This window comes from Ailuropoda melanoleuca, chromosome 1 (genome assembly GCF_002007445.2).
Source record: "Ailuropoda melanoleuca isolate Jingjing chromosome 1, ASM200744v2, whole genome shotgun sequence".
NCBI lineage: Eukaryota > Metazoa > Chordata > Mammalia > Carnivora > Ursidae > Ailuropoda > Ailuropoda melanoleuca.
Window position 1 is genome coordinate 55819671 of NC_048218.1, and position 24629 is coordinate 55844299.

Genomic DNA, 24629 nt, shown 5'->3' on the forward strand with positions numbered 1-24629 from the left:
TTTCTGGGATTGCTGAGCAGTCTATAGTAGATTAATCTCAGTTAGGATACCGTGGCCTCCAGCAATGGGATTCACTTTTTTTTTTTATTGGAAACAGATCAATTTAAGTGACTTTGTAGTTAATTCCCTTATTCCCATTTTACTGGTTGAGTGGGTTGGTTGTCTGCCTACTACCTCTTTGTGAGATGAGTGTGGATGACATCTATAGGTGGGACTAGTCTGGCCATTCCTGATCACAAAATTGCTGCTTTTACTAGATCTCTAGAAAGAGCAACTTGTCCCATCTATGAAGAAAGTGTCCTCCCCAGGTTCTTTTCTGTCCCACAGAATGACTCTATCAAAACTTAGAAGTTATTTAAAATTTATTTGAAAAATACATTTAGAAATCTTTAGTGACTCCACATGGTTTACCAAATAAATTTTGGATTCCCTGGCCTGGTATTTGAATCCTCTAAAATCTGGTGCCAACCTCTTTTTCCCTCTGTTCTACACTTAACCTCTGCTCGAAATCAAACCTAGCTGCAAATCAGAACCACTTGAGCAATGTTTCAAAAACATAAATTCCCAGACCTCATTCCCAAACTGGCTCAGTATCTTGGAATGGGGAAGGGAGTTGGAATCTGAATTTTCATTCTATTTATGAAGAATACCTATAAATTGAGATTAAAGAGAACAATCCTGAGGCATCTGGGTGGCACAGTCGGTTAAGCATCTGACTCTTGGTTTCGGCTCAGGTCATGATCTCAGGGTTATGAGACTGAGCTCCGCATCGAGCTCCGAGCTCAGTGTAGAGTCTGCTTGAGATTTTTCTCTCTCCCTCTGCCCCTCCCACTCATGCTCTCTCTCTCTTTCTCTCAAATAAATAAATAAATCTTTTTTTAAAAAAAAGAACAATCCAATAGAAAAATAGGCAAAGGACACTAAAAACAAAATATAAATGCTTCCTAAACATATGAAAAGATGTTCAATCATACTCAGAAGAAGAAAAATGCAACCCAACAACACACTGCACTAAGATACCATTTTTCATATACCATATTGGCTAAAAACATTCACAAGCTTGGTTTTACACTCTGTTGGAGAGATTTGGGGAAATAGACACTCTTACACATTGCTGGTGGGATGGCAGTATGGTACACCTCGTGTGGAGAGAAATCTGGTGATACCTAACAAAACTAAATACATTTTCAATTTGGCCCAACTATCCTGCTTCTCTGAATCTATTGTAAAGATATACCCACACAGATAGAGTGACGTGGGGATAAGGTTACTTACTTTGAAATTGCTTATAATAACAAAATACTGAAAACAATCTAAGTGTCCATTAAAAGGGGGATTGGTTAAATAAACTGTGGTAGAATCTCACAATGGCTTGATGAAGAATGAGGACAATTTCTATATACTCATAAAGGAAGGTCTTTAGGAAATATTTTTTAGGTGAAAAAAGTAAAGTTCAGAGTAGTACAAATACAATATTTTGTACTAAAAAGGGGGAATATAGGTGCTTATATTTATTTGTATTTGCATAAGAAGCACTAAATTCATAAATAAGAAATCATAAAAATACCTATGGGGCAGAGATTAATACAGTACAGCTGTCAGGAATGGGTGGAATGTTTGTCTGTCTATACCATTCTATGTAGCTTTGACTTCAGAATCCAAAACATGCATCATCTCTTCGAGAAATTAAATAAAAACAAAAGTACTTTGATGGAGTCATCACCTATGAAAAAATCTCCATTTTCAAGGCCCCTCCAATAAATTAACCCACTTTTCAAAATTCTCTGATATCTAGCCCTTCTCTAATGACTGCAATTGGAAGAGCTTATCCCTCCAGCATATTCTTTAAGCACTTCTTTTGAACGGTTGACTGATCAGGTGCTTTTCACCCCTTGATCATCAGGGGTTGGTTTTGACACTGATACACTTGAAAGGCAGGAGGACAGTGAAATGGGATGACTAAACAACCTGGGGGCAGGCTCCCCAGCCTCGAGGGCACACAAGTGATTGATAATCAGAGATTGAATAAACAGACAGGGACACCCAGCCAGTGTCTGTGAATCTGCTCACTCACCCAGCCTGGACTCCCAGCACAAGGTGGCAGAGTCCAGAGAAGGCAGCTGCCAGACTTTGTCACCACTGATGAAAGGAGGAGTTGGGGCAGAGGGTCAAATTTTCAGGTGCTCCTGAGGGAAAGTGACATTTCTGCATTGTTAGGAGCCGGGGAAGCTTGTCCATAAAGAACAATTCTCTTCAATAGGATCAAAGAGAGTATTAGGCTGAAATAGAGTCTATCGTTCTCACCTATAAAAAGTATTTTAGAAATTCACCCATGAATTCCTTATTCATATGACTATGGAATCAATTTCTCTCCTGTTGTCCCATCCAGCCACATCCCCATCAACTTTCCACCTCCTTTTTCATTGAATACCCTCAAACTCTTCTTCCTTCAAAGGAAGCTTTCAAAGAACTTCCTCTGTCTCGTAAAAATATCCTGTCGCTCTAGCCCTTAAAAGCTGGTCATTGAATATCAGTGTCAAATATTTTTCATCCCTGTATCTTGCTAAGAGAAAAACATGCTTCCTGTGTTTCCCCCTTATTTCTCTTTCTGTTCTGCAGTAAAGTACCTTTATTATTTTTTTTATATTTATTTGAGAGAGAGAGAGAGAGAGCATGAGCAGAGTGGAGAGGCAGAGGGGGAGGGAGAAAGAGAAGCAGACTCCCCACTGATGCCGGGTTCGATCCTAGGACCCTGGGATCATGACATCAGCTGAAGGCAGATGCTTAACTCACTGAGCAACCCAGGTGCCCCAGTAAAGTGCCTTTAGCCAGCTACTTCTTCCTATCTGGCACACTTAGTCTATAATCCATCCTCTTCATATATACACCAATTTTTCTATCCAATTGATATTTTAAATACCACTAACTATTAGGAATGCTTTTATGTGCTATGTCTTTCTAAACTCACATATAATATTATTTATCTTGGATGGCAAAACCAGGTGGGCTTATTGCAATTTGCTCAGACTTGAGTGACTTTCATTAGGCTAATGACTGAAATCTTAAAGTAAACTTCCTGGTATTTGTAGACCCATCATCTATAGTCCAAATACATTTAGCAAAATGGACCAGCTGATGAGTACAGCCCACAGTGTAGTTGGATGTGGGTCTCTCTTTTTAAGGCCCAGTAAAAGTCTGGAAGAGTAGAGAGTGCTTGATTTATTTTTAAGGAAAGTAAGGCCATCTGATAGATTTCCAGCTGAAAATCGGTCAAGGCTAGAATTTGGTTCACTGAGTCCACGGTGCACGCCAATTCCTGTTTTCCCATGGCTGGCTCCCAGTCTTGGCTGAAAATTCTATGGCCTTTCCCATAAGGAGGGTAAGCTGGGACATAACACAAGGAGAGAAAGGCCTTTCAGGAATTAAATGAGGAACAAAAGAGAAGGCCCCCCAGATCATGTCCAAGCTGCCATTCAGTGGGAGGCAAACACCCAAAGCACAATACCTGACTTCCAATAGGGCAGGAAAAAACCCCTCAGTGCCTCTACGGCTCATATTCAATCCAGATGTCTAAAAAACAGCAGGATTAATGCTAAAAATTTGCCAAGGCAGCACCAGATGCTTATAACAGTTGGGACCACATAGAGGCTGAAGCAGAACATATAATGATTTTTCCAAATTTCTCCAAAATAAGGAATGAGGATTCTTTGTGTTAGGGTTGGTGGGCAACACATTTGACACTGGGAACACCTGGCAGGGGAGGCCTTTCATCGCCAGCTGGCACCAGTTTCTGCACTGGATTGAATACCTACTTCCTCTCTAGACATCTGGATTGTAATTAAGCTCACTGGATCTTGCTACTATTTGAAAATCCAGAGGCAAATGGTTGAATCTCAGTTAAACACTAAATATTTGGCTTTGCAGTATTAGTCTTTTGGGCTTTGGTTTTATTACCAGGAGTAGTAATGCACCTTGCGACCTGGAAGGGCAGTTGTGAGGGTTCCTTGTCAACATTCTGTAATTAGCAGAAAGCAATTACAAGTGCTTTTCAATTACAGGCACTCTAGTCCCTGTGACAGCTCATTGAGCTCCAGATGCCTTCCAGAGAAAATGGTGATGATGACCACATAATAATATTTATTACATGGCAGATCTTTATAGGTGTTATCTTACTAAATCCTCACCATAGCCTGTGAAATAGATATAATTATTTTCTAGGCTGAGGTTTGGGAAGCAACTTGCCCAAAGTCACACAACAAGTAAGTTGGGACTGTAGATTTGAACCGGTCTGTTTGACTCTAGAACTTCTTTTGTGTCTTCCGTTTGTATGATTATTGTTGTGGTTAAGGGCTTTGTTGTTGTTGTTCTCCCTACCAAACATACATGCAGCACAGGGGTTAATGTCCACAAATCACTCACCGATCCATAATGTTTTATGATGGGACATTGGAAAGAATGGTATTTATTTTCCTTTGGTGCTAACTCAGGGGAAGGTGAGCTAATAAAGATAGAGAATGCATAACCAAAACTTTATATCTCAATAAATTCTAGAGACCTGCTGTACAATATTGTGCCTATAGTTACAAATACTGTATTGTGCACTTAAAAATTAGTTAAGAAGATTGGCCTCAGGGTGCCTGGGTGGATCAGTTGGTTAGGCATCCTACTCTTGAATTCAGCTCAGGTCATGATCTCAGAGTTGTGAGATTGAGCCCTGTGTCAGGCTTTGTGCTAGGCATGGAGCCTGATTAGTGTTCTCTCTCTCCCTCTGCCCCTCCCCATCTCTCTCTGTCTCTCTCCCTCTTTAAAAAAAAAAAAAGGTTGCGATCACATGTTTTAACCACAATTTTTTTTTTTAAGTAGGCTCCACGCCCAGTGTGGAGCCCAACATGAGGCCTGAACTCATGACCCTGAGATCAAGACCAGACTGGGACCAAGAGTCAGATGCTTAACCATCTGAGCCATCCAAGAGCCCCTTAACCACAATTTTAAAAATATGATTTAGAAACTAGACAATATCCAAACCAAATTGACATTATTATGACATAATTATGACTGCTATGTGTTCTATTACATCAAGATCACATGGAAGAAAAATTTGTGAGATAATGTCTTATATATATTGAAGTTAAATGTTAACTAATGGGGAAAATATGTCTTATATTCTTTCCAAGGAAATGTATTTTATGAAAAATATGCAGGATGTGCAAATGGTGAAATAGGAAGGACTTCCATTGTAGTTAAAATAAAAAAAATGTAAAAAGTAGAGAATGCATGAAGGGGAAAAGTTTTTTGTTTTTTTTTTAAACATAAAGCCCCAGAGATGTAATAATTATAAAAGAAACTGGGTGGGTCAGATCTGGGGCTTCTGACTCTGCGTCCAAACTACTCACAGTAAGTCTTGCAACATTCCCATGAGAACTGCTAGGAGTTAGACAGCTGCCCAGCGCTGAGCTGGACGCCTCATGAGCCTCACACGCACCATTAATATGAAAAATTGTGAAAACTCTACATTCAGCCAAATTCTTCGGCTCTCCAAAAGGACTTGGGTACAGTTCAGTCCATATTTTCAGTGACTTTTCATTTCGCTGAACAGCCTTTCTTAGCCCTCCCCAGTCCTGCCAGAGTCAAGTGCTTCCAAGGGTCTGGCAGTCCCCATCTGTGAGTGAGTCACCTGCAGCATGAAGCAGGAAGATCAGATGGTATTATTCACAGGCAAGAAGACTCCAGATCCAGAAGAAACTGTCTACATACCTTTCTGGCTCTCCCACCACTGTATTACTTCTCTCGTTTTTCTCTGCCTTATTGACTTTCAAACCATAGAATGCCTGCATATTTTTTTCATTTGTAAAGTGCCAAAAACTTAACACCAGAACCATCCGGAATAGTTATGTAAATAGGTAGGTAAACTGGCCTTTGTAACCACAAGGAAAGAGCCCTCTGAATATCTGAATTTTCCTCTTAATTCCCCACTGACCTCTCCCATAAACTTTGTCCCACCTTAGGTATGAGAAAAACAATAATGTAATTAAAATGTTTAAGAAAACCTAGCTGGAAGTGGTCGATTTTCATGGTGCTGTTGTTGACAGGGCCAAAGATGGTGATCACGGAGATTTTCCTGGTGGCCATCTTGCAGAAACTTTCCAGATACTCATCTCGCTGCTGCACATACATGTTGTTTTCAGCCTTCGGAGCCGTGATCAGCTAGAGGTGGGAGGAGGAGAGCAAATACTCATTCACAGTGATAGTTGTACACAGAGGCAAAATCCAAAGGGATAATTTGGAATAGAGGGCTGGTAGTGACTGACGTTAAAGTCAACTCAACTGAAGTGTTATATTGGACATTATCCTAATGGGCTGCTCAGACATTTGTGAATTCAGTGGTTACTACTCTTTTGTTTCACGTTCCGTAGGGTTGAGAGAACTTCATAGCCTTTGTAACTTCAAATCCATACATAGATTCTGTTTCATTTTTAACATACTTTACTAGGCAACCTTGCCGAAAATTTGTAGGATGGCCTCTTGGCCTGTGTTTTATCACACAGTATATATTCATTGTCACACTGGGCCTGTACAGAGCTCCTGGCAGACTTCTTTGACACTGGAGTCCCCCACGACAGGATGGATTTTGCTCTTTCAGTTCAGCCTTCTATAATTCAGGCCTGGCATTTTTCAACAAGCTCCTGTGTGTCTTTTAAGCTCACTGTGAACCCCTGACTTCTGGGGGAAAAAAGAGAAAAGACAGAGCAAAAAAAAGAGATGTTATAGTCACCAGAGCCATCTGGGAAAGCGGATTTTATAATTTTGGATAAAAGGAGGATACCCTTCATTTTTAGGGCTTCTGTTGAATGCTCTAAGAATGTCTCAAAGTTTCCATCTAACTGGATATAAAAGCTTTTCTACTTCCTTGATTATTTTTGTAGCCTTTTCCTGAGCCTTCTCCAATTTTACCAGGTTTTTCATGAGTAGAGACCAGAACTCTGTACCACAACCCACAAGTGGGTGGGCCTGGTGCTGTTCACCCTGGAGGTGGAAGGACATGGACTTTCGTTCTGATGATGAGCAGGTCTTTGTTGAGCTCTCTGACCCTAAATAGCTCACTAGGCTGCTGTCTGCATGAACACTGTCTATTCACCCTTTGCTAACTCATCACTTGGCTTAGAGACCAGGCTCTATATACTTTCTCAAATCTGACCTCGTTCAAATTTATCAGCCACTTTTCTACTCACCCATCTAACCTTATAAAATGTTTCTGAAGTTTGTGGCTATTAGCTTGGCATTTTTCAGAGGGCACATCGCCATGTTGTTCATCTCTTCCAAACACTTTATCAAAATGGTTAATACATCTGCTCCCAGCTTGATACCGCTATTTATCCTTCTCTGACAGAAATGTGTTTATTGGTGCCTGCAGGCTTTCCCTTTTAAAAATTCCTTGTGCTTGACAAAATACTATCCTTCGTGGAAATCAAAATGCATTCAATAACTTCTGAGCAGAACATTAACAAAGATTTTTCTGGGATGAAGGTATTTTTTTCTCAGGTTGTTACTTATTTAAGTGGTCATGATTTTGTTTATTTTTGATTTTGTGTTTATATTCCTGTTCAGATGGACAGGGTGGGTAGAACATACTTATTTTAGAAATGTAATTTCCCAAGAGGACAAATAATATTTTGCCAAATTTATTCATTGATTCATACTTAGCCTTAAAAAAGATTTAAAGTGGCTATAAAAAGATATGGTGATGGTATTTTTGCTTTGTTAGTTTTCAGTTGGTTTTATGACGTTTGAACGTATTTCTCCAGGTTTGGATGGTGGCCCATATCTTGGAGCTTTATTTTCAGTTGATATGTTTTAAGTCTTTCTTTCTGGCCATTCTTTGCTCACATACACACTATTTTGAAATAGATGAACGTTTAAGTGAAAACACAAAATAGCCAGAAACAAAGGTGAGATTTACTGGTAATGATTTTGGGTTCCCTTTTCTAAATGAAGTATATTCCCAAATGTAGAATCTATTTAGAGGAGTCTCTAGAGCACAGCTGCCTACATGCTAGACGACTGACTGGTAATTACCTGCCTTTGTAACTTCAAATCCATACATCGATTCTATTTCATTCTTAGATTTTGCCATGGACCTTTATAGCCCACTGACGGACCATGATAGGACAGGATTTCGAGTCCTCACAGCTCCCTTTGGTCTGTTTCTCCCTCTTGTGAATAACTGGGAATTTCAGACAACATAGAATCGCACAGAACCTCATCTTCCCCTGCCTGGCAGCTTCTCTCAGTACCTCTGAACGCAGTAGCCTTAGGCCACTGGATACCCAGTGGAAATCAACATAAATAAATAAAGAGCTCTGATGTTTATTTTCACCTCAGGACCTGTGCCCAGGGATGCCTTCACCTACCGGTGAGGTGACGTTTATTTTGCATGACTCACTTCCTCCCTCTGCAACCTGGCCCCAGGCTCTCTCTTGCTAACCTTTCCTCCCATTCCTCCCTTACATGACCTCTTCACTCCGTAGCCAGACTGGTCTCTGTTATGAAATGAAAGGAATCTGGGCAGAGTGGCACAGAGAAAGGGTGACTGTAGTCAAAGAGGAAGCGACTGCATTTGTTCCTAGTTCAACGCTGGCTACCTTGTAGCCTCAACAAGGCCACTTAACCTTATGAACCTTGGCTTTTGCCTCTTTACAATGGAACCACTTTCCTGACAACAGTAGTGAGAATCAAGAAAATAAAAAATATATATATGTACAGGCTGTGTGCACGCAAGCACCATATGCGTATGGTGACTCTGAAGAGTTGACTCATTCCTTCTTCTGCCTTGGCCCCTATCACCCCTTCCACCCAGAAATCTCTCCCCTTCTCTCCACCTTAACTGCATGCGGGCAATCTTCAAATGCAGCATCCTCCTTAACATCTTTCCTAGCCTACAATATTCACTTTCTCCTTTTAATTGCTGTTTAAATGCTGGCCCATGTTCCTCAGTTTCCATAGATCATTCCAGCCAGAGGAGAGGAGTAGTGGTCCCCTGCTTAGGAGTGTCTAGATGCCCCCTGCAAACCAGCTGATAAAGACCCCTCTCCCCTTGCATTTAATCTTCAGCTCCAGCTCGCATCAGGGACCGTAGAGGAGGCTATCATATGAACATATTTCAGCCACTCTTTCCCTGTGTGCTGACACTTGTATCCCATTCATTGTCGAGTTTGGCAGTATTTCAAACGGCATTTAAAATGGTAGCCGTGTCCAATCCCCTCTCCCTAAAAAGAGCATCCTAGAACTTCTCAGTAAACATTATCGTCTGACACTTGGACTCTTTCCAGGTTGGTGGTGATAAATCAGGGCATGTATCATGAATTCAGAACTGTGTTGTGGTTCTTTTTTAGGTTTATGTTCCAACTGGTGTGTTGGCACAAGGAGCCTCAGAATATAATGAAGCCAGTTTGCATAAGTGAAGGGAGCCAACAAGAGCGGGAAGATGCTAGACAAAGATATTTTAAGTCTCAGCTTGTTCAAAGCACTGTGCTAGGCTCACAACACTAGATTTTTACAGGATTCTGAAAAGTAACATTCAAGCTAGTAGTATGCCTTAGTAAAGCAGGACTTTATATCCCTTTCTAAAATTAAACCAAATAAGTAGATTGTTATCCCAATATCCAAATTTCTGAGGTAGGGTTAAAAGTGTGAACCTAGTTGAATTACAGGACGTTTAGTCTCCAGAGTGCTTAAACTTGATCTTGAGTCAATGTAATTCCACATTATGAGGCCTCTTGCTAACTGACAAGCAGGTATATCTCAGGGCACAAAACGATGCTTTTCAGCTACTCCAAATAGTCCAGCGTTTTAGTGATAAATGGCTTTTCTATATTCTTACCGTTGTCAACCCCAAACCGACACCGACCAGTCTGAGGGGTTAGGTCAACTGGGATTCAATCTATTGCTCTCGATGACCCCCAGGCAAGCCAGAGAGCTCAGGTGCAGAGAGCCAGCTGGGCATTAAGGTCAGAAACTCTACACTGTTGCTTAGCACAAAATGTTGACGAGTGATAGACCTTATCATTTTTCCGAGTTGTTTAAGGTTAAAAGTGAATTTTAAAACATCTGTATTGATTAACTAACAGGACTATTTCTCAGTTTTTCCTTCACTTTGTGGCATAGGCCCATTGAAGGCTTACACCCCCAGGATGCAGAATGGGGGGAGTGGCTGGAGTTTGAATTTTAAAATCAAACAGACCTGAGTTCTAATTCTGCCTTGGCCATGTATTAGCTACACACCTTGGGAAACTTCTCAAATTCTCTAAGCTTCTTTCCTTGACTGTACAGTGGAGTTAACAAGTCCCTCCTCTTGGGGTCGTTATGACAGTTAAACCACACAGCTTTGGCAAAGCACTTTGCAGGATGTGCCCTTTTCTGTTTACAGGCTGAGAGGCAGGGGCTTTGAAGGACCTCTGGCCTCAGAATAGGACACCTGGTTCTACCTGCAGCTCCTCAGAAGGCCCCTCGGATGCTGTTCACCATGGCGGCCATTGTTTCTCTCAAAAATGGATTAAGGAGAGGCTACATGATGTTTTCACATCTGAAGAATGATATAAATAGATGTAAAGCCCTAGGGGTTTATGATACATTGTAGCTGGACACCAGATTACTGAGAAACTAGAAAGAAGAGCTAAAGTCCTGTGTGACTTCTTGGAATGTAACCTCATTTCAGTTTCAATGCACTGGGTTCCGTTGAGGCCAGCTGGAGGTATACGTCGCCAGCCCTCCTTTTACAGCTCGGAGAGTGCTAACTAAGCCTGAATGAATGTTAGTTGAACCACTGAACTTCCTGAATAACATCAGCATGTGTAATAGGAAAAATGAGTGGAAAAGAGATAAATGGCACCAACCAGCTCTTTCTCCCAGAAACCCAAGTCTCCTCTCTGCCTGGTGCAACAGATTTCTTTTCTCTCCATCTTTTGCATCATGTTGATTTCATCTTTGGCTTTTCTAATCCGTTCCTAGTTTAGATATTAGCTCTTCAGAAAACACATTTCTGATATGACCATCAGCTGGGCACATGTGGGATGGCAAGACTGAACCGCCTTCTGTTGGTACTTTCTTCCTAATAACAAACCTGGTTCTCTCGCCAGCCCCAAAGAGCAACGCTGCCATGAGCCACCCCAGCTGGTTTCTGGTTTGCCTTACATGACATCAGCAGAGGCTGTCGTTTGAATTTCATTTACTAGAAATTTATGATCAGGGATGCTGTTTAAAGCAGAAAATACCCAGCTGGGCTTTCAAACCCCTGACTAAGGGAGTAGAGCGAAAGGGGAGAAATGAAAGGCATGACTAATATCAGGGATAGAGTATGAAAACCTCTTTCTTTGGACTCACAAACCAGGGGTGATGGAAGTATTTGCCAGATGGGTGCACAATTACAATGCTGACATTTTACCCATGATTATTTCCCCCTGCTTAAAACCTGCCCACGAGGAACACTTCGCCTGCCCTGTTGGCTAAACGGCCAGGGTTGGGTGATGTGCTTTAGCAGCTGGACGAAGTCCTGGGTCCTCGGGCAGGACACACTGCTAAGGCTGGCCCACACCTCGAAGAGAGCACTTGGCTCCCTTAGGTTTTGTAACAAACATTTAAGTACCAGGTAGAATTCTCCTCTGAAATGAATGATTCTTTTGGCTCTGACGAAAATATTCTCATTTAAATTTATGTACTCTGAAAAAAACCAAGTAGCTGTTAAACTACTCTAGCAGACAGCCTGTCCTCGCTAACTAAGTTCCATACTTTAAGGCTCTGGTTAAAAATGAGTAAAATATATAAAAAATGCATAACAACACACACACAAGCCTGTAGAATCAATGAAAACTTACGTTTTGTTCTACTGCACAGGTAAACCACTGTGGAACAGCTGAGAGAATTTTGGGACATGCCCCACCCATGATAAACACCACCAGGGACTCTGCTCTGAGTAACATTTCAAATGCATATTTAAACTTTTTGAAACCACTAAAGATAAATGGACACCAGAGCCTCTCTGCTCCGATCATTAATCCAAATTTAGACCAGATTGGAAAAACTAAAAGCCCCTTTGAGATATACCTTGAGAGAAGAGTGCCTGTCTCTTTGGGTGGGGATAATGCAGGGTGCTGTCACCCTATGCCTTTAGTAGGACAACTGCTGTGCTCAGTGTCTCCTTCCCACCCATGTATCTGAAAAAATCTTTCCTGACCCACACTGCCTGACATTAATTTACTGATCCCTTTCTCCGAAGTGACTGTATTGTACCTTCTCCTCCTTGACAGCCTGGAGTAAAATGACAGCACTTAGAAGGGGTAATCTTGCAAGGTCCCTAAAAAGGGGGGCGGGGAGACATGGAGAGGGGAAGGAGCCATTCTCAAGTGACTAATGAGAACTGCCCTTACATTTAGGATGGAATTTATTTCTGTCCAAAGGCTTCCTTTGGCTTGGCTAGATTCTTTAATTATTCTTTGGGTGGAGGCTAGTAATGGCCAAAAGAGAGAGCTCCTGAGATGGACCTTTGACTTGCTCCCTATCAGTGGCTTCAGAAACACAGGCAAAGTGGGAGAAAGACTTGCTTGTCTCCTTTTGTGCACACACACATACACACACACGCACTCATTTGACAGAGGCTCAGGAGAAACTGACATCCATCTCTAGCATTTTGGAAATTGGAACAATTAACCCAGCTCTCCACATTGTTGTTTTGGCCTCTTACTAGAAGTTGGGCAGTGATGGGGGAGAAAATCTTTAAGGGGAGGAGACTTCAACTTGCTGGTTTTAAAGTATCTGTGAGGGTCACGCCAACGAGGACCCTTCCCCATTCCCGGTCATACCCACTCCACACCCAGTCTGCCTTCCTTTTCTCTTTGAGGCTTCCACTCTGATATAGACCTAATTAGAAGAAAAAGGAGAAACTTTACCATTTCCCCATACACACGCTTCTAGTTCCTAAGCTCATGAAGAGATACATCCTTTTCCTAAGTTGTGACCAGAGTCAATGCATGCCGCTTTAGGAACTCCTTCGTTCTTCTTTTATTCTTTGAACTTGGTAAAAGAGAGCTCTACCCAGAACTATCCGTTGGAAGAGAGTTAAAGATAGGGGATGGGTACTGACAGGTTTGGAAGAAGCTGAGCATAGGTAATTCCCTGGGCTTCTGTCCAAGGGCCTCCGGCCATTGAGTCCAGACCTTAGGGCCACGAACCTGTGTGGTTCAGAGAGCACTAAACCAAAAGGAGCTACTGGCCTGGCTGCCCTTTCTGGACGAACGTCCTGATCTTGACATGGCACGGATTCGACCACAGCCTGCCATCCGGCAAGACGATTTTAGAAAAATAACAATGCAAACATAACATGCCCTGCCTCAGCCCACAGAACAACGCCGGGGAGAAGATTACTTACAAGCAGCCTTCGTTTGCCTTCAAAGGACCCCAGCAGATCGGTCACTGACTTCCTGGGACTCTGAGCGAAGTGTTTGGTGGTGGGTTTCAGGTAGCCCTCCTGCTCTGTTTTACCTGCTTTCTTCTTCTTGCTCTTCTCTTTCTCCTGCCTGCTCTTTTTCTCAGCCTTCTCCTTCTTCACCTGCTTTTCACTCTTGAGTAACTTGTCTGCTTTCTCATTTTTCACCTTTTTTTTCTTCTCCTTCTCAGGTTTCTCCAGCTTGTCGTGCTTTTTCGATTCCTTTGTTTTTTGGGGGGGAATATTCCCCACCTGCAACTCCTCCTCCAGCTGGGAGGCAGTAGGCCTGCTCAGGTCGTACTTACTCTCATACTCATTGCTCAGAATTTTGTCCTGGGCTTTCTTTTTGGGAGGTTTCCCCTTGGCTGGCTTGTGAGCAGCCGGCACCGCACTCGGGTCCCGGCGGCCATGCTCGCGCCTGTCTGTGCGGTTGTCCCGGACACGTCCCGCGCCCGCCCTTGTGCCGTGCTCTGAGATGGTGGTGGGAGGGGCAGCCGTGAAGCTCTCGAAGCTGGTGGCCTTGCTGGGCCTTCTGGTGGTCTGCAGCCTCTCCCGGTGCTGCTCCTTCCTGGCCTGAGGGTAGAGATTCTCTGAGGCCACGGGCTCCCTGGCAGGGGCCACCTCCGCCGTTGCCGGGGGCCTGTGGGCATCTGAGGAGGGGTGCACCCTGGGGGTCCAGGGCCTCTGGGTGGTGGGAAAGGCCGCGGTGGTCGTCAGCCTCGCAGCGGCAGTTACCACCCGAGAGGCGGCCCGGGGCGCTGTTGGGACAGCGGCAGGAGGCAGGGTGGTGGCCCTTGGGGTTGGAGGCGGCGGGGGAGGGGCGGCCGTGGTGGTGGCCGGCTTTCTCAGCACCTTCAGCCGGCTCTCTCTGGTCGGTGGGACTTGGGCTCGCCTCTGGTCGTCCTTCCTCTTCTCACCGCTCACGCCCGGCTTCCCTGCCCCTCCACCGTTGTTCCCCTCCTCCACCACCTGGCCCTCGACCCCAGAGGCCTTACATTTTTGGACAAAACCCTTCTGCCTGATTTTCTCTATCTTGCGGATGGGGCCTTGGTCGATGATCTCATACAGGGCCTCCAGCCTGACGGGGTAAGGGTAGCGCTCCTCGACCTGCAGCGTCTTCTTCAACAGCACCATGCCAAACTTGCCCGTCTCCAGCTTCAGGAAGCTCATCAGCTTGGGGATGAGGATGGGGTCCAGGGGCTGCTCCAGGACCCGGCCCTCGCTGGTGATCCTCCGCACCTTGCCCCCTTCCTCGCCCGGCTGGTGGAAGAGCACGATCTGCTGGATGTGCCTTTCAGCCAGCTCACAGTACACGTCGTCCTTCAGGAGGCTCATCATGAGGCGGTAGTAGCCCTCCGAGGCGTGAGGGGCCGATATGACCCACACCCTATTCTTGCCCGCAAAGCTGGCGAGGATGTTGGGGGAGCTGGATCCAGAGGGGAAACGCAACATTCTCGAGCGAGCTGAGGACCCCTCATCTCGGATCATGTGACGGGGAGAGCTCGGGGCTACTGGTCTCTGCTTAGGTCTCACTGGGGCCCCGGGGATGCGCTGTGGGGCTGGCGGCGCTGTTGTTGCGGGAGCTACTCTCAGCACCGGCACACTCCTCCTTCTTTGGAGAGGCGGCAGGTTTGGTTCTTCCAGAGTGGTTCTCTCAATTCCCTGAGACCTCCCTGTGTGCCTCAGAAGCCGAGCCGGCCTTCTGTTGGCTGCGGAAACCAGAGGTGCTTTGCGCCCTCCGTGGCTCCCCCTGTTCATGGCGTGGAGGTGGGGTTCTGATCCACACACCAGCCACATTGCCAACAGCATGGTAAAACTCAGTCCCATTCTCCATGTCATTGTGCAATCCACTTTGAAAGGCAGCAGGGTCAAAAGACAGAAAGGGAAGAGGGGAGTGAAAAAAAAAAAAAGAAGAAAATCATTTAATTGCAAACAGCCCTGGGCATTTTCTCTTTCTCTATCTTGGCCAAGGGGTGGGGGAAGGGGTGGTGAGAGAAGCAGCAAGGAGGTCAGGGAATGGAAAAAAGGGTGAGATCCTGTTGCTTTTAAACCCCTGTAATTTGTTAGTGCTTAACAGAGACAGTTACATTAAGCAGGAAACCCAGCTCACTTCCCCATTCAGCATGCTCGCCCTGTTTCCACCCAGCTCTCTGATGCTCCAGAGAAAAGGCACATTGAGCATATTAATTATGACAACATTCCTATTTCATTTCTTCAAATGAGCAACAAAGAAACAAACAAACACACCAAAGACAGAAAGGATTACACACTTACACTGTGGCTCATGGAGATGGAATGCAGAGGGTTTAAAAGGCAATCTGAAGTGTGGTCCCAGGACAGTTTCCTAGATGAAATACTTTTCCTCCCAAGCCTCTTTCTCCTTCGCACGGCTGAGCAGTACAAAGGGGGGTGTGCTGCAGCCCCGGCTTCCAAAGAGCCACGGACCCGCAGCCTGTCCTGACCTGAGGGCCGAGCTGCTTTCTTCTTTCCTCTGGCTGTCTTTTCACCTTCTTGACAAGTAGGATGAGGGGAAAGGAGCTGTCCTTGTGAGTCTTTGCATCTCCATTTGTCTGTAGTTTCTGCTCGCGCTCGTGTGTCTGTGTGTGCCAGTCCCCTGTGCCAACAACACAGGGCGCCCCTGAAAGTGAAGTCCCAGCTATTCCTGGATCTTGCTCTTTCTCTCTTTAGAGTTCCAGGATCCTTCTTATCACCCTTTCCCCCACAGTCTGGCTGAGTCCCTTTGTTTCCGAGCGTGAAAGCGCTGGGATTAATATGTTTTCCAGGCTGAGAGAAAACACAGGAATGTGATGTTGAAAAAGGACTTTTTTCTTTTCCTGCGCTTCTCCCCTCCTTTATTTCTCCCCACCTTTTTTTTGTTTTGTTTTGTTTTCCTCCTCTTTTCCTTCTCCTTCTTTTTCTTCTTCCTCTTGCCTGGACCCGGTCCCAGAAATGCCAGGACAACCTCAGTTTTGATCCAAACCAAACTCAAACAACAGCAGCGGCTGGAAATCAAGGAAACTTCACTAAGAATTAAACAGATCAGCAAAACACCACCTCCTTCCCACTTCAGCAAATGTTGTGAGAGTGGACTCGGTGGGGAAGGAGAGGGCTGTTCTCTGGGGTGGGGGAAAGTTTTGAAACACTACACATCATCATAAATCACTTTAGAATAGGATGGCTGAGGACTTAACCCCTTCCATACCACAGGATCAGGATACTTTCCCTTCCTGTCTGGACTCACATTGCACACTGGAAAGGGAAAATTCTCAGATTTCTGCATCTGGCTGCTTGGTTTTCCTAGAGACAGATACTCATTTGGGTCAGGGTGCTTGGCCGTACATTTACGGACAGTATATATATTTATAGTTCCGTGTGTATATTTTTATCTCTTTCTCCCTGTTTTATGTGTTTCGTTTGAGGTTGGAAAAGTCCATGGAAAACATGACTGGGTTGTTTTTATTTTATGCTAATCGGGGATCATATTACTGAGTTCTTGTTCCTAGTTTTCTCCTTGGCATGGAAGGAAGCTGGGAAAAGGTTAGAAATGGCAGGCGATGCCTGCTGTTCCCCTGAGACTCTGGTTGGTCATTACATCAGGGGACGGGCATTATGATCTCCAGCCCTGGGCTCTCGCTAGAGACGGTAGGTTAGGACCTTCCTCGGAAGACGTGAGTGTGCGATGGGTTGTGGGGGAGGTAATGCAGGACTGTGCTCTCCAGAGGCTTCAGGAGTCTGGAGGGTTTTAGGCAATCCTTAGAAGTGGCCAGATCAGGTTCCAAAGGAGAGACTGAGGCAGCTCTGTGCATCTACCTCCCGGATCTGCCATGGGCATTCAGCTTTTGGTGGTGAGACTAGGTGACTCAGGGTATACAGAGATTCCTTCCAGTCTCTGAAAGAGCATCATTCAGTCGATGTTAACTGCCACAGACAGTGGTGAACCAGGATTCTCAGAAGGCTCCTTCAAGCTAGGCCATGTTAGCAGCTACCCCTGCTGGCTAAAACCTAGTTCCTAATTGCCACCCCTTGATCAGCCCCATCTCTGATGGGTCACATTTACCTTTCCTTCACATGAGATCCCAGCACTGAATGAAAGACCTGTAGGGGACTGAGTATAGGCTTCTCGACCCACAGCTTGAAGACCAAGGGCCAAGAGGAAGGGCTCTCCTGTGGAGCTCTTTCTGACACTTGTGAGTATAGTAACAAAGGTGGACTTCAGACTAGAGACCCTCTGTCCCATGGATTTGGAGAAGACATCCCCTCTCATGGGATTCACCTGTTCAGTTGATCCAGTAAATGTCTTCTGCTAAGTAGGGCAATCCTAGATGTCATTTCCTTTCTCACATCATAATGGGTTCCACGCTATACTTTACTGAGTCTTTTTCTTTCCTTCTCTTTTCTTTTTGTCTTTTCCCTACTAATAACACTACCATTTATTGAGCATTTTCACATGCATCTCTGGGCTTGGTGTTTTCATATATTCCTTTATCTACCCCTCACAGCATCTGTACGAGATAGGTGGGATGATGCCCATTTTACAGATGAATGAATTGAAGCTTAGTAAGTTTAAATAAATTGCCTACCATCACACAAATTGTAAGTGGTAGCTCCGAAATTTGAGCCCAGGTTTAGAACTATGTAGAAAGCATTATGCTGTCTTGTCCCCCTCTTTCATTTTCTCCCCTTGCCTTCTCTTTTTTCTCTTTCTTCAATTCCTTTTTTGTGTTTCTAGTATTCACAGAGAAGTATTATTTGTTTGCTCAACCTGAGACTTATAATTTTAGAGTCCTACTTTCTGGAATGACTGTGTAACAGTACTTTTTGCCTTTCTTAATAGGTCCTTAAAGTCTTTTGTTCTTTTCCTTAAATATCCCATGACTTCCACCAACCTGCTAAAGATGTGTACCACATTAGTCACCTGGGCACTGGTAGAGTTGAAATGCAGTCAGTTTTGCCACAGGAATTTGACCCGGAGGGGAAGTCAGCCCAGCCTTGAGCTGTGTGTCTTTCTGGGGCCCCAGGCTTTCTTCCCTTCTGCAAACTTCACTAGATGGCGCGCTAAACACATAGGCGGGAAAGGACCGAGGACTCCACCACCTCCACGTCTCCCTAGCGCTCCCCATTCCACCCCCTGCCCCCGCACAGACAGACTGGCAAAGTGGGGTTTCTCTTCCTGTTCAGAATTTTTCAGCCTCAATACCTAAAGCCTTCCCTGAGACCTCCAAAGTCCAGGGAGCACATACTTAATAAGAGCGATTAGGAAGCAGGTTAGCATCCACGCCTTTCCGGAGAATCCTATAATGATACACGGTTTGTAAAGAGTCTCAATTTCTAGTCCAAGATTTTAGAGCTCTGTATTAAAAAGTCTCCCACCTAGATCTTTCCATTTCTTTTCTTGCAACCTAAAAAAATAGACATTAACCCCTTAGCTGAGAAGAGAGATGGATGTTGAGTCAGAGAAAGGTAAAAGGAATACCATTTGAAAGTAGATTTTAGACATGCCAGTTTGGAAATTCACTGTGTTGAAACTGCCTGACACTGGTTGCACAGTGATTTGGAGGAAGGAAAGGAAATGAACACACAAAACAGAATGGCTTTAGAGACACAGGGATGGGGCAGTTATTTGTTGGAAGTTGGAATAAATGTAAGGAGGCATCCAGAAGGGGGTGTGCACACTGGTCAGACCCACACTGACCCAAGGCTTCAGCAAGCTGGGATGAAGTGTCTGGGAAATAGCAGAGCCACACCTTTGTGGCAGAGACATGGACTTACACATTGAAGATCACTATGTGCTTTTCCTTTTCATTTGCAGACCTTAATCAAAGGTTCAGTCTTAAGGATGAAGACCACATCCCGTCCTTCACAATGAAAAAGAAGTCTCCTTTTTCTCAGTATTCACAGGGTAGGACAATGAAAGAAATAAACAAGAGTGTCCAGAAGAAAGCTGGCAATGTGTTAATTTAGGATGCTGCCCTCCCAGAGAGGCTCTGAGAAAGGCTAATCCCCCAAAAGAAACACTCTGAAATTGTTCCTGGAATGTAAACAGGGTCACATGTTTAATCCAAAATTGATGAATATGTGTATTTAAAAAAATAAATAAAAACAAGAAATAATGGCCAAAACTATTGGGAAACAGTTATAAATATTTTTTGTTCATTTATTTTTAATAACTTTAGAACTTGTTGGGGGGGGTATAAAGGCACTCTCCCCCCACCAAGTGGAAGGTTATTTAATTAAGAGAATGTTTAACTCCTAATTAGAACAAGTTGAAAGACCTTGCCCTAGCAGAGATTAAGGAACTATGTGAATAACCTAATGGCTCATTTTATTTTAATTATTTATTATTTATTTATTTGTATGATTTTATTTATTTATTTGACAAAAAGAGAGACAGCCAGAGAGAGAGGGAACACAAGCAGGGGAAGTGGGAGAGAAAGAAGCAGGCTCCCAGCAGAGCAAGGAGCCCGATGTGGGGCTCGATCCCAGAACCCTCGGATCACGCCCTGAGCCGAAAGCAGACACTTAATGACTGAGCCACCCAGGCACCCCTAATGGCTCATTTTAAATTTTTAATGTCATTTAGATCTGTATTGGTTGCCATTCTATCTGTGCAAGAAGGGTAAATTTGTGGGCATATCAGTTTGGTGCTTGAGGGGTTAGCTCTGGGTTGGGAAGAGACAGACAGTACCGCGTTTAGTCTTAGCTATTGGCCATTCAATGCATGCAAAGGATTTCTATCAATCAGGTTTAAAGAGGCAAACTCTAATTATGCTGCTCTGCACACCTGTGGGTACAGCCAAGAAGAGATCAATGATCCATTTTTTTTCTCCCTTCTTTCAGCCATTCTCTCAAATGTTTGCCAAGAGTCCAGACTTTGTATCAGGAACAATACAGAACCGGGTAGTCTCTTCCCTTAGATGTTCACAGCCCATTGGAGTAGATAAACAATTATCAATTATATTTCCACAGCAGTACTGCCAACTTTCTCATGTAAAAATTCAGTGCTGACTATGGCTGCAGCCAGTATGCATGGAGTCCATTCCTGTTGGAGACTTTGCTCCTTTGATTCCTGGAGCAGGCTTTTCCCCAGAAAGAGGCTTCCCATGGCAGCTACCACATGGCACTGGAAAATCTTATTTGGTATGTTTCATTGGCTCCAGAGTCCACTAGAGTCAACAAGGGTCCAAGATAATCGGCAGGAGGTGCTAGATTACCTGACAGTCCTTCCATCCTTGTTTTCCCAGTCCCCATCTTGGTTCTGTCTGCTGCACTTGCTCTGCTAGGATTGCCCCATCTTTCACTCGTTGTTTCTCTTGTATTGAGCCTGCCCTCTGGGTTTTGCTCACATCACTCAGGATACCACCTTACATAAGGAGGGGTTAACCAACAGGATGGCAATTCATTCATTCAACAGGTGGGGTGAACAGGTATTACCAAGTGCAAGCCTTATCAGAGTGGTTGTAAGCGACGTATAAAGGAATCTATAGCATATCGTCCACTTTGTCAATTCTTCAACCTCTGAAGTTGGAGTTGAGTCTTAGTCCTAGCCTGAAGTCCCTAGAAGCCAAGTCTATTGAATAAAGTAGATGAGGAAATTGTGTATTTCTGGCTGGGGTCAAAATAATAAATGACTATAAAGAGATAAGTTTTCTGGGGCACCTGGGTGGCTTAGTCTGGTAAGCATCTGCTTTCAGCTCAGATCATGATCTCTAGGTCCTGGGATCGAGCCCCATGTCAGACTCTGCTCAGTGAGGAGCCTGCTTCTCCCTCTCCCTCTGTTCTCTCTCTGGTTTTCTCTAAAATAAATAAATAAAATTTAAAAAAAAAACAGATTTCTGCCTGGTTCATTAACTGGCTTTGGAAGAAATATAAAAAAGGAATTTCAAAAATTCTCTGAGTGTCTAACATAGAATAAGTACTTCTTATGTGTTTCAGTGAATGGATAATTGAAATATCACTATGTACAGTTTTTTAAGATGTTTGCTTTGAAGTCAATGATGTGAATTTGGACCCCACTGTTTTCTAAAAAGTCACATTAGTTTGTAATCACATCTCAGAAATCTCTGTTTAAAAACTATACTGTTCTGAGTCCTATGTTTGCAATTTTTCCTATAAATCTAAAACCGTTCTAAAAAAATAAAGTTTATTTAAAACATCAAAAAATTAAAAAAATAAAAACTATACTGTTATAACTTAAATATTTTTAACCAAAATCTGTTGCAAAAAACTCCAGAATAAAGATCAAATGCAATGTGGTCTTCAAACTGAGTTTAAAAAGTTCAAAGCAAAATTCACTCTGAATTTGTTAACAGGTAACATTCCGAAGCTTTAAATGTTATTTTTATTTGAAAGTTAAGCATGGAAAATAAAAGCATGTGGTCCCTTTACAAATAATTTGTGATGATGGATTTTGGCAGGAGTCTTGGCATTAACTATCAGGAAATTCAGTCAGTACAAATAAATGTTGGTAAGTAACTGCATCAAAAACAAGAGAAACAATTTAGATTTAAAAAAAAAAAATCCTGTTCCCGGTTGGACGACAGTTCCCAGTTCCCATATTTGAGATTTCATGTATTCATTGGATAAGATTTGTTTTGCCTAAGAGAAAGCAGTACAAAATTTGCAGCTGAACAAGCCTTACATTGGATTGTGAGGCTCTCTGCTAATTGTGTGACTTGGGTAAGCTGTCAACCTTCCTGAACCTCTCAGTTTCTTCATCTATAAAAATGTGAATGGTTATTTTTTACATAAATAATAGGGTTAATTTTTTTCTCTAAGAATGATTTTATTAGAGTGCTTCTTAGTTCAAATTATGGGAAATCCATAGCTAACTGCTGTAAACAACAAGGAATTTGTTAACTCACACAAATAAATTATCTTGAAGTAGGGCAAGCTTCTGGGTTGATTTGCCCCAGAAGTTCTCATTCTTTGTTTGTTTGTTTGTTCATTGTGGTAAAACATAGACAACATAACACTTACCATTTTAACGATTTTTTTCATTTTAATGATTTTTAAGTGTCCAGTTGAGCAGCAGTGAGCGCATTCCCATTGTTGTGCAACCATCACCACCATCCATCTCCAGAACTTTTTCATCTTCCCTAACTGCAACTCTACCTATTGAACAATTTCTCTCCGTTGCCTGCCTTTCCTCAGTCCCTGGAAACCACTATTTTACCTTCTGTCTCTATGGATTGGACTGTGAATGGCTATTTTTAATGGGTGCAATGTGCCTACCACAATGCTAACACTCAGCTAATCGGGGGAGAGGGGAACGGTGCCTGCACAAGAACAGCCATAAACTCAGGCTTCCAGCCCAAGGCGAAAGGGTACTGGAACGATGTGGGAAGGAACTAAAGGATCAGACAGAAGTGCTAAGCACCGAACACAAAGAGAAATGGTTAAACACAGGAAGAGGATTCACCTATTAAGTATTTTGTGCCAATCTGTCATGAGATCAGAAGCCCGCGTAGTGTTTACACTTTGTCTCTCCTGTTGGCTTTCCCTCTACAGCTGCAAAAGTCTTCCAGTCGGTCTTCGGGCCACCAGACTCACCCTCCTAATCTACCCCTACATGGTTGTCACTGTAATTTTCCGCAAACATCAATATTTCATTCCTGCTGCAAATTCCTTAACAGTGAGCAGAGAACTTTAGAGACAAAACTCAAGGCTCCCCTGGCCTAGAAGTGAGCTGAAAAATAGGCACTAATTTTAGCAGTAACCATGGAAACCTGCTGATGGGCATTGATTTTAGCAGTAATGATGGAAACCTGCTGATAGTGTGAAGTCCGATCAAGTTGGAAGTGGTCATGAGACTGTAGGCCTTCAGTATAAGACCTGAGTGGAGCTTGGGACCTTGGGATTTCCTCCTGCAGAGAAGGTTTTGAACCAACAGAAGAGTGTGAAGGTGCCCTACAGGAGCAAGAGAAATGCATGACCTTCAGGGCCATGGTCTTCAGAAGATGGTTTGAATGTGAGTTGCACAAAATGTAAGGAACTATGAAACTCCCCAGACACATCTTACGGGGTCCACTGAATGGTGAACATCCCCACCACATTCCCAGAAGGGAAAGCAGGGGCCCAGAGCAGCAGTGCAATTGGATTGGAAATTGAGCAATGATTCCATTAAGGGTTTTAACAACTTGATTATAAAAAAAGTTTTACTGGGTGAAAACTTGAAATAGGATGGAAATAATTTTTTTTACCATGTTATACCTAAATTAACCTGGCTATAACTTAAAACTTAAGAAAAGAAAAAATGCAGGAAATAAAATGACACCTTTAATTTTGTTTTTGGAAATTAAATCATTTCTTTGATTTTAAAAATATGGTAGCTTTAGGGGCGCCTGGGTGGCACAGCGGCTAAGCGTCTGCCTTCGGCCCGGGGCGTGATCCCGGCGTTATGGGATCGAGCCCCACATCAGGCTCTTCTGCTATGAGCCTGCTTCTTCCTCTCCCACTCCCCCTGCTTGTGTTCCCTCTCTCGCTGGCTGTCTCTATCTCTGTTGAATAAATAAATAAAATCTTTAAAAAAAAATATGGTAGCTTTAAATTATTTTTAATTTAAGTGTTGTCTCAAAATAGATGGGCATTAAAACATGACATATGTAGACCTGTTCATGGTGAGCTAGTATGTCTAAATTATCAAGATTTCTGATTCAGTAAGCGATTATAGATGGACATAGAGAAAAAAAAAGATTTTAAATCCACAGGTTATTTTTAAGAGTTTTTGTGAAAAACAAATATTATGTTTTAATGTTTAGTATTCACCCAGCTTATTGAAATGACACAAGTACTTAAAGAGAGATTTCAAACTATTTCTTCTGTAGATATTCAGAGCATGACAAGTCTGACAGATTCTTTAAAGAACAATTTCTTTTCTGTGTTTTCAACTGCAGTAGAGCCAGTTAAATGCTCACCCAACTATTCAAACTCAATTTGCCTCCATGGCAAAAATAACCCAGTTGATATTCCCCCCTTTTCCCCACTGTGTTTTTCCAGCATCCTGACAGCTGCACTTTCATATGCCCAAATACTAAATAAGATTTCAGCTTACTATAAGGAAAATGTTATAAACACCAGAGCTATTCGAACATGAAGAGAGATGCCTGGGGAGGCAGGAAGCTTCCTGTTGGAGAAAGTGTTAAAATAGGGGTTCTTT

General features: G+C 43.3%; 1 protein-coding gene across 1 annotated transcript in view; it reads right to left on the reverse strand.

The window, feature by feature from the left end:
- CCDC80 (coiled-coil domain containing 80) overlaps nucleotides 1-16591 on the reverse strand; it is a 34694-nt gene extending 18103 nt beyond the window's left edge. The window contains exons 1-3 of the mRNA XM_019797606.2: nucleotides 15749-16591; nucleotides 13418-15324; nucleotides 6048-6204 (exon numbers count right to left, since the gene is read on the reverse strand). Coding sequence (XP_019653165.2) covers nucleotides 6048-6204; nucleotides 13418-15313 — 2053 coding nt within the window. The 5' untranslated portion in view covers nucleotides 15314-15324; nucleotides 15749-16591. The remainder of the gene's footprint in view (nucleotides 1-6047; nucleotides 6205-13417; nucleotides 15325-15748) is intronic.
- Nucleotides 16592-24629: the final 8038 nt, after the last annotated feature.